The sequence below is a fragment of the Hydra vulgaris genome, chromosome 13 (assembly GCF_038396675.1).
Source record: "Hydra vulgaris chromosome 13, alternate assembly HydraT2T_AEP".
NCBI classification, from domain to species: Eukaryota; Metazoa; Cnidaria; class Hydrozoa; order Anthoathecata; family Hydridae; genus Hydra; species Hydra vulgaris.
In genome coordinates, this window is record NC_088932.1 from 45,257,544 (window position 1) to 45,268,472 (window position 10,929).

Genomic DNA, 10,929 nt, shown 5'->3' on the forward strand with positions numbered 1-10,929 from the left:
AAAACATATTGTTTGCTACAAAACCAAAAATAATTTTTTTGTTGCCCACTGTAATCTGATATTGTACAATTACATGTCCCAGCTAGCACACTAAATACATCGCAAACGTCGGCTATTTTCTCCGATGCAAATAAAACGTTAGTCCAATATTAGTTTTTTCGTATTTATGTTAATGAAAACCTTAATAGCGACGTAATTAAAATTAGTTAGTAAAATAACATTGGCCCAACGTATGGAAAAACATCGCAAAGGTTACTTGTTTTTCCGATCTAATCTGAATGTTGATCCGATGTATAGGGATCAATGTTGATCCAATGTATATGGACCAACGTTGACCAAATGTGTATAACCCCACATTGATCCAATGTGTATGGATAAACATTGATCTGATGTTTATAACGCAACGTTAATCCAATGTGTATAGATTATTGTTGGATTATATGGATTGAATCAACGTTGATCCATATACATAGGATTAACGTTAGATTTTATACAGTGGATCAGCGTTGTGTTTGCGTCAAGAAAAGGCAGATTTCAAAATATATATTTGTATAATTTATAAGAATTATTTTTCATTCAAATATTTCGATTGATTATGGGAATATGTTTTGCTAATTTATTTTTCACATTCTTATATAACGAAATATCAAGCCACAAGCAAAGCAAACATAAATAATGGCTCTTTAATCAGATGCTTAACAATTTTAACAATTAGACGTCATCAGCAATGTTGATTCATCAAAATGGTTGAAATATGTAAGTATGGGTACATAGCTCGCATATTTCATTAATTGCACCCCTTGTTAAATCGTACAAAAAACCTTTAGATAGCCTGAGCAACTATCGTCGTATTAGCATTATACCAATTTTTACAAAGGATATCGAATACCTAATCCTTATTATACGTCCGAATATTAGAGATACTCAGCACAACATATGTTACGTGTTGTATTGAATATGCATTATACATACAGTGTATACGTATATACATACTTTGTGAATTTTTTATTTTTTAAAGATTTAATCTTTTTTGCAAATTTTATAATTTTTTTAAAACTTTTTAATTTCACTCTTTTGTATAATATAAGAACTTATAAAATTATATTTTTCTCTATTTCACGAAGGGGCTTGATCGAAAAGCAATTTGTCTCCTACTTTGCCCAGTCAGATTGTAATTATATATATACCTATTACTTAAGGATATCATTGTACTTAAAGATATCACTTTAATTTGTGTGTGCATATATATATATATACATACATACATATATATATATATATATATATATATATATATATATATATATATATATATTTATTTATTTATATATGGCTTATACATTTTTATTTTCGCATTAGTTATCATTATTTTCATTTTGATTAGCATTATTATCAGCGGATTTAAAGATTTACATCTTAGTATTTAAATGCTAAGAACTCGTAGCAATTTAAATGTATTGATATTTGTTGTTTTTGTGGTTAGAAATTCTAGATGAATGCCTTCAGTCGATGTGGAAGTAACACTAAATATAAATCAGTTTAAATAATGGTTTTTTTTAAATATCTCTGGTGATTTAATAAAAACAAATTTTATCAGGTGAAAGAGGGTAAGAAAAATTTTATACTTTTTTTTATATGTCTTTTTACCTGAAACAATCACGTAATGTAGGGAATTTGATTTGTTAGAACTTTTTAAGACTTCAAAGACACTTTTTTAGCTTAGTTTTAATCATTTTTCTTTTTTTAAGCAAACAATGTTGCAAATTTTTTTTTAAAGCTCATGAAAAAGTATCAAATTAAATAAAAAATAAAATACATATTTACATAAAGTTTGTAATATTTGTAAATGGTTTATTTAATAAGTTGAAGTATTATTTTTGATATTCATACTTTTTTGGGGGAAATTTAGTAGGTGTAAAACTTAATATTATATACGTTTATCTCTTTAAAAAAATTAAGCTTGATTGTAAGATCAAAATTGTTCTTGAACCTTTTGCGACGCAAGTTGAATGAAAGCATTGATTAAATGTTGCTTTTCTACGTTAAATAGTTATTTTATATTGATGCATATCATTCAGTATTTGGACATCATTCTTATATCTTATTTATGCTGATAATACAAAAAAAATCCTGGAATTGGTTATTTGATTGAATGAATCCTTATTAACATCTGTTACAGTTGAATGTACTTTACAGTTGACAATCATACCTGTTTTAAACTACTGTGGAAATTTTTGCTTCAACCTTTCAAAATCCAAAGCTGATAAGTTAGGATCTTTGCATACACGCGCATCTATAGGCGAAGAGTTTTAGTTTTCCCGGATGGTGCTTAAACTATTTGGTAGATGTTAAAAATCTATAATAAGAAATAATAAGTCTTTTCAATGAGCACAAAAATGAAATTTATTTTCTTAAGTAAAATGTGTTCATACGTATGAATGTACGCAATATAAAATCATTGATTAAGTGATAATAAGTAGGCAATATTGCGATGGCAATTTAAAAGAACGAAATGATTTAATCACTCTTAAGACATTGTAGAACGCATATAAGTCTTTAACCTACGAATACAAGAAAAAGAGCGCTCACACGTTCAGAAGGTGACAGACATACATAGTAAAATCTTCGTCAGCTTCACAAACTCGGGAATCAGAGGAATTAATTGAGAAAGGGCACTATCATGGTTTACAAGCTCGCTCAAAACTGATTCGAAATCATTTAGTTAAATATTCTTGAATTTGGCACAATCCACAAATATATCGCAATGCAGTTTCAGCCTTCTATAATCTTCAGTCATCTTTGTAAAAAGCCTCAACAAGACCTACATCAAAGCTCTGACCAATGATAAATTTTTCTACATTTATTAAATGCTCAGTGGTCTCAGTTGGTTTGAAACGGGTCAAAAATCCCTTATTAACTCAACCCAGAGATGCATAGTAAAGCTGGTGGTAGTGATCCTCTGGAGTCGTAGCAATGAATGAACTCCACTTCCAGTAAATTGTAATGTAGTTTTACATTTCCGTGGTATCTGCGGTTTGTCAAGTAAACTATATTCTGCTCCTACAACGGCTTTATCCCATAAAACTTTAAAGCAAATGTTCTCCCGGGTTTCTTTTAACACCTCCTTAAGCGCGTTGATGGTATTTTTTGCTTTGCAAAAATCAGGGATGTGTAGTCCCAAAAGGACTCTGGCTTTATAATCTACTTTTTCCAAGTCTGTAGTGTCCAGAAGCTCTAAACATGATTATTGGCTTATAATCTGCTCTACGAAAAAAGTTCATAAGATTTAATGACTTGAAACTTATTGTTTTTAAGCCCGGAGTCCTTGCCGCCATTATACCTAAGGGCTCCGGGTTCAAAAAACGATTGTTCCTCTAACCTAAAAAGTCTTGATTTTTTTCCTATTAGTAGTTCATAAACTTATGTATATTTTTAGAGCTCCTGGATACCAAAAACTAGGATAAAGTTTTTGTGACTTTCAAATCCGGAGTTCTTTTTAGGACTCCGCATCCCTAGCAAAAATTAAACTGCATGTCTAAAATGTTTTTCAATAAAGATTTAATATTATAATTTCCTCAAATAATATATTTAAAAAAAATATATTACTACTTTCCATGAAAGAAAACAGTATTTCATAAAAAAAACTACTGCTTTCTATGAAGTAAAACAATATTTACCTTAGTAAATAGTGCTATATTAGCATCCTCAATTATCGTGAAATCATGCGCAAAATTTCCGGTTTGAAAAATGTGTAAAAGTTACAAAAAGGTTCCAAATAGCCCGCTGCCTTATTCTTCTGACTTGTTATAAGATATAAGTAGACTTAGATATAATGAATGGTTTCCTAAAGACTCATTAAGTGGGGCAAAAAACCGCAGTGATGTTTTGCTTTCTACAGCTTCTACATTTCGAAATTTATTGAAACATGCCAGGCGTTTTGGAGATCCACGGACAAATGCAACGAATGATCGCACTAAATTTTTTATATTCCTAATCACTGTTTGCTTTTCAACAAAATCTTGTGTTACCAAATTTAGTACACGTAAATTGTCCGCTCTTCTTTTCCCTTTATTAAAGTCTGCAATCCATAAATACTTCCAGACATGTTAGACTATCCGTTTAAACAATGGCCCTGACAATTCTGAATCAACAGGCTAAATCGACATAAAACGTCCTTCAAACAAATTAATAAAGTTTTGCTTTTGATGTTTTCATTTTGGTAAAATCCCATACAAAGCTCCTCAATCTTAAATTTTTCATTACCACGCAGAATGTAAACCAAAATTTGTCTTTCACGGACATTTCTGTCGTTTCATCAGCCGTCAAACTATAGAGTTGTGATTCCCGTATACTTTCGCATAGCTTATGAAGCGTTCCATTAACAAAGTCTGGCAGGATTGCGTTTTCAATTTCAGGCGAGAGCCACTTTTGCTTTTCAGGATGATTCAACCATTTCCTTAGTTCTAGAGAATTGCCGGCTCGTAATTTGAGTAGCATGCGAAAATTTGAATTCTTTTGACCTTTCCACGATTGACAAGGCTTTGCGTTCCCTAATATATTAAGAAGAAACATTTAGTTATCCAGTAAGCAAATTTAATGATTGATAGTTAATCTTAATTTTCTTAAACGAAATTGAGGAATTACCAAATAAAGAAAGGTTATAAATATTTTAGATAAAGCAGTGCGTTTCTCCATCATTACTTCCTTGATGATTAAGCTGTTGGATAAGTTCGATTCCAGTTTTGCCGAGGCGATCATAATAACGGACATCTTACGGAGTTCAGATTGCTTGTGAGAAACAAAAATTTGTAACGCTTTCTTCCAATTAGAAAATCCGTTTAAAATAAAAGTTTCTTATGAATCTTTCTCTTGAACTACGAGGTGAAGGCATTTTCATTTGTGTAGCTTTGATACTGGTGGAACAAAAAACTTTTTCTTCCTCGCAGGCATGTAAAACCCATTTATGTTTTTCATTCCATTTTGTTAAAATTTTCTTCCTTTTTTTGATGGACATGATGACTGTCTTGATAAACAAGGCTGTTCTGTAAAAGACAGTGACTCAACAACAGCAGTTGATTCAGTTACATCATCTGTTTGAACAAATGACAAACTGTTATGAGTATTATCTAGGAAGTTATTAGCATTTTCAGATTCAGAAAAGGATGCAACTGTTTCAACTTGATTTTCTTTTCTTGAAAAGTATTTACTAATATTCTTCGTTGTACAACTTATTACTTAAAAGTCAATCTACTGTTGAACAATTAAAAAATTTCATCAAAAATTTGAATTTTTTAATTGAAACGAAAAAGACTTAACAAATCTTTAACTCACAAAACTATCAGCTCTTTAGTTTTTGTAGTTGGGTTTGATTGCTTTTTGTAAAGTTTTTACCGATCTCAAACTCCTTGATAATTATTATATTTGTTATTGTTTAAGTAAGTTCTACTTTTACTTTTCTAAAAATTTTGAACGCTTGGTGAATTTTTCCCGGATGGGGTAAAGCCCAAGCCACAAATTTCTGGATGAGGCTCGAGTCCCGGAACCCCAGTGCGTTTTACTCTAATGCGTGCTTTAATTAACACAAAATCATTATCTCGCAACTTCTTATTGCATCATGTCCATTAACAAAGCAGTGCATCTTTGATTTATCATGTTTAAACTTTAACAAACTGCTTTGAAGTATTTAATTATGAAAGTATGGCGCAAAAATTACAACCATTTAACAAAATTTAAAAAATATGATAGAAGTTCTTTCTATTAGTCTAGTGCTAGAGTTTATATTTTGATTTACCATGAAAACTTTTTTTTAATAGCCTTATTACTTCAATTTATCTTTATTATATTTTATAAAAGGATTTTATTAAAACTTACATTAATAACAAAATCTGAATTAATTTATAAAGTATTTATAAAAATTCTCTAAATAAAAAAAAATTAAAGCTCTGATGTCTGATGAATTAAATTTATTTTATACTCATTGTCACGCAAAATTTTATTTATTTCAGTAAACACAGAATTCATAAAGCTTGCCGAGTGATTAAACAGCCTATATAATAGTAAAATGATTTTTTATTACTTTTGTGAACGTGATCAAATCTCATTAATAATTCGGAAAATTTGTATAGCATAAAACAAAATAAAAAGAAAATACTAATTGAATTTTTTAAAGCTTTTTGTTTCTTGTCATTGCCAGCCTGATTAAAATTTGATAAAACTTTTGTGAGAATTATTTTTGCAGTTGTATCGTGTTTATTATTGTTGTCTTGATTTGAAAGTCTTTTTAAATGTTATAGATTTTGTAGGGGAGACTGGTTCTCCTAGGGACGTTTTTAGGTTAATGAGTGTAATTTTACATCGGTAAATATAATTGAACTTTTGAAAACTGTATATGAAAATGGTCCTTTGTGCACTTTTGATGAGAATCTCTGCTTTATAATACAATTTTTTATTACTTTTTTTAGCCGCAAAATGAGGTCTGACTTTGTCCCTAGGTACAACATGGGGTTGTACCTAGGGACATAGGTGGTTGTACCTAGAGACGGCGGTTGTACCTAGGGACGCTGGGTAATCGAATACTCAGATTGGCTTCTATTGAGCTAATAATTATAAATAAAAAAAGAACCTGTAAAAAATATATAACTATAACTTTAATTATTTATTATCATTGGCATAAATTGAATTACAACTATTATTTCCAATTAATTACTGCACAGCGAGTCACAATTATATTATTTATTACACCACGATTCATAAATGAATTATTTATTACATAAAAACTCAAATAATTCCTGATGATACAGAAGTTCGGCACTCTATTATACCTAGGGACATGTCCCTAGGTACAACAGGGCGCCAAATTGACAAAAAATGCCGACTAAAAATTTGAGGTTAGGATTTGAGAGATATTGTTAACGCGATATTCAAGCAAGCAAAATAATGTATTCGTATAAACTAAGAAATATTTTATTAAATACCTTATAAGGGCGAAATTAAATAAGAAAAATGTTAAAAAACTTACGTAAAAGGGTTGTAAAATCAATTTTTAATCACCACTTTGCAACGCTTCACACCAACACGATGACACTTCGGCTGTCAACTGACCTCAAGAGGTGGAGTGTTGCCACATGCAAAAAATATTATGCTCTCATACAAAATTCTCAAAATATTTGAGTGTCCCTAGGAGAACCAGTCTTCCCTAAAGATCTTATTTTGAGGCTTGGCAATCAAACAAAATGCGTCTACTGCTTCGGCCATTTGTATTAATATTGAGATAATTTGCGTTATTTATAATATTTATACAGCAAAAAAGAAAAAAAAAATTTTCAACGTCAATTTAAACTTAACATGTTTGTTGGGTTATTTTGTATCATACAACTGAAATTTCTCTCTGTTCAGAAAGTCAAAGTGCAGAAATACTTAGAGGATGTATTCTACAATAGTGAAGCACAAAATTTTTTGTGACCTCATGCTTAATCAGAGATTGATTGCTCTCTTTGTTTACAAACCCTAGTATGCAAATGTTAAAAATACAAAGAACTTAATATAATCCCCACTATATATGTCCTAGTATGCAAATGTTAAAAATACAAAGAACTTAATATAATCCCCACTATATATGTTAAGTACTGCTCATATTTAGTAAAAGTTTTTTTTTAATAAAATCTCTAAATATAAAACTCTAAATCAAAATAAAGTATTTTTTAATCAACTTTAGTTATAAAATTTAGTTTACTACGATTGAAATATTTCTTACTGAGATTCCTGCTGTAATATAAACTATTTTTGCATCTATGTTTGCGTCGCAAGTTAAAGCCAGACTTGTTGCCGTTGAAGGCTGACTTGTCGTTGTTTCAAAAACGGTTGTTTTTTCAAAAATAGTTGTTGTTTCCATAACTGTACTTTGTGTTAGTGCTGCCATTGTGATTTAAGTAATCTTACTGATACAAAAGTCTTACTGAAACAAAATAACTGTTTAAAATTATTTTTATCAAATAATTTTTATACGTAGTAGTTTTTATAGCATAGCACTGAGTGAGTTAAATTTAACAAATACTTATAAATAACAAATACTATTATTAATCATTTAAATCGATTTATAAAACATAAACCAATCTACAAATAGATTTTTAAACCGTGGTCTAACAGTCTTTAGCCATCATAAAATAAATTTCAAGATCTCAGACAACCATACAAACTAAAATTTAAATGAGCGTGCACAAAAACAAAAGCAAAAAAATTGATTTTTAGTAATGTTATAGTAATGTTCATGTTTAGTAATGTTCATGTTTAGTAATGTTCATTGGTAACATAAATACCGTGTGATTTTTTGTATATTTTTAAAAATTGATTGTAAATTGTTAATTAAACAGCAAAAAGAAATAATCAACCTTACAAAGAAATGTCTATTTTAACGACTTGCTTGTAAAAGGTAGCAGAGTTATTACAATAATGTTTTTTTTTTTTTTTTTTGTTATTAATTAATAACATTAAAAAATAAAACAAAAAAAAAACTTCTTTTGCTACCTTTAATCACCTCAAAAGATAATGCATAAATTACGCAACATTAAACTTCACTAATAAACAAGGGATCGTCCAAAAGTTGCTTAACGCAAAATTTCACAATAAACAAAACAAAAAAAGATCAAAAGTTTTCTCTCGCAGAGTCTTAATCTAAATAAAAAATCAAAATAGTCAATTAAGTTAAATGAAATCGCCGCGCACAAGTGCCTAATACCTCCTACTTACGTTTTTAAAATATATTTTGCGTTGAGTAATTTATAGACGATCTCCAAGACACAAGATATCAAAAGTTTTTTTCCTTGCAGAGCCTTAAGTTAAATGAAAAATCAAAATCGCGCATTAGGTTTGATGAAAATTGCTGCGTAAAAAGAGCTTAGGATCTCCTACTTGTGCTTTTTTAAATAAGTTAAGCGTTGCGTAATTTACGGACGATCGCAAAGGTATTTTAAAAAGCCGACTTTTTTTGAAAGAAAACAACACTGCGGAGGAGCATTTAACTATAAAGTTTACGCTTTCTTCCTTACTAATGACTAGGGCCTGTGAAAATTCACAGTAAAAAATTGCAGAAATCACGGCATGTTTAAATAAATTGTGGCAAAATCACGGTAATTACACGGCAAGCAAGCTTTAACAGTTATTTCGTCAAATTAAATGATTTTATATTGTACTTATACTCACTAATATCAATGTCATCAAACGTAATCTACTATTATATAGTTAATCTGCTAATTAATCGGTTGCTTGGTCAATATTTCTAACGTTGAATGCCATCAACGCATGCAGAATTAAATTATTTTCTGTAATGTACTACGCTGAGGTGCATTTATCAGTGTAGTGACTATCACTTCTCTCTGCATCAACTGAGTTGGTAGACACTGAGAGATATCAAACTGACAACTTGAACAATTGAGGGAAAGGTTTCTTACTGGAGAACCAGATTGTAAGTGGTTGCACGCTGGCTCCAATCTCCTTAACAGTCTGCTTGTAGGCAGCAACTTTTTCATATGATATAAGCATAGAGTAAATTCGCTATTGATTTATTAATAAACTAGCTGATCTGACCCGTAAAAACACAGGTCTTTGTAAGTCTATTCCACACTGACCTTTTCTATACTTTTTCCTTATATATATATATATATATATATGTGTGTATATATATATATATATATATATATATATATATATATATATATATATATATATATATATATATATATATATATATATATATATATATATATATATATATATATATATATATATATATATATATGTATATATATATATATGTATATATATATATATATATATATATATATATATATATATATATATATATGTATGTATATATAATATATATATATATATATATATATATATATATATATATATATATATATATATATATATAATATATAGTATATATATATATATATATATATATATATATATATATATATATATATATATATATATATATATATATATATATATATATATATATATATATATATACTATATATTATATATATATCCTTGCTTTCTGGACCCATAAAATACGGGTCTTTACCAAACCTACCATTTCTACATTTATCTATTCCACACCGATTATTTCTGTACCTATGATTTGTTTACTTCGATATTTTTACGTAAAATAAGTAATTAAAAAAATTGCTTTAAGAGCAAAAAAATTAATATGCGCGCTCTTTCAGCATACCAAGAGCTTATAAGAGATTTAAAATTAGATTTGTTTTTCAGTGTCGTTTTGGGGGATTAAAGACCTCCCCTAATAAATTTTGAATATTTTTTAATCTTGCTGTGCTTCTAGCATAATTTATAGCAAAATTTTTATTCTAGTATATATCTGTAATAATTATAGCAATATTTATAACAAACAAACAATTGTATAGCAAAAATATTTCTAATTGTTAAAATAAAATTATAGATTTATTATACACGATTGTTCCATATGCTGCCAGCAAACTCAACATATGCTAAAGACGTTTACACTTACAGTTTGTACACAACGCTATATAAATAACAGAACTAAGAAGATCTTAGACCATTAAAAACTATAGGCTATAAAACGCTAAGGGATCGTCCATAAGTTACGCAACGCTAATTTATTTTTAAAAAAAGAAGAAGGAGATTTTCAGTTCTTTTAGGTGGCGATTTTCATTAAACTTGATGAGCTACTATGATTTTTTATTTAACATGCGATTCTGCGAGGGAATATTTTGATCTTTTTTGTTTTGTTCATTAGTGAAATTTAGCGTTGCGTAATTTATGCACGATCCCTTATTTAAAAGTTTATATCAGGGATCAGCCATAAAGTATATAAAGCCAAAAAATAACGGAGCATAATACTATTTTGACGGTTATCTGAAATCTGTCGTTTTGCGCACACGG

General features: G+C 28.9%; 1 protein-coding gene across 6 annotated transcripts in view; it reads right to left on the reverse strand.

The window, feature by feature from the left end:
• The window catches only part of LOC100213859 (stimulated by retinoic acid gene 6 protein-like), a 130,945-nt gene extending 122,403 nt beyond the window's left edge, over window positions 1-8,542 (reverse strand). The window contains exons 1-2 of one of the 6 annotated variants that reach the window (XM_065815477.1): window positions 8,524-8,542; window positions 7,754-7,954 (exon numbers count right to left, since the gene is read on the reverse strand). In XM_065815477.1, coding sequence (XP_065671549.1) covers window positions 7,754-7,918 — 165 coding nt within the window. In that variant the 5' untranslated portion in view covers window positions 7,919-7,954; window positions 8,524-8,542. Of the gene's footprint in view, window positions 1-7,018; window positions 7,504-7,753; window positions 8,091-8,387; window positions 8,470-8,523 lie in introns of those variants that run through there. The other 5 variants (XM_065815476.1, XM_065815475.1, XR_010643080.1 and 2 more) reach the window with 5 other exon arrangements.
• Window positions 8,543-10,929: the final 2,387 nt, after the last annotated feature.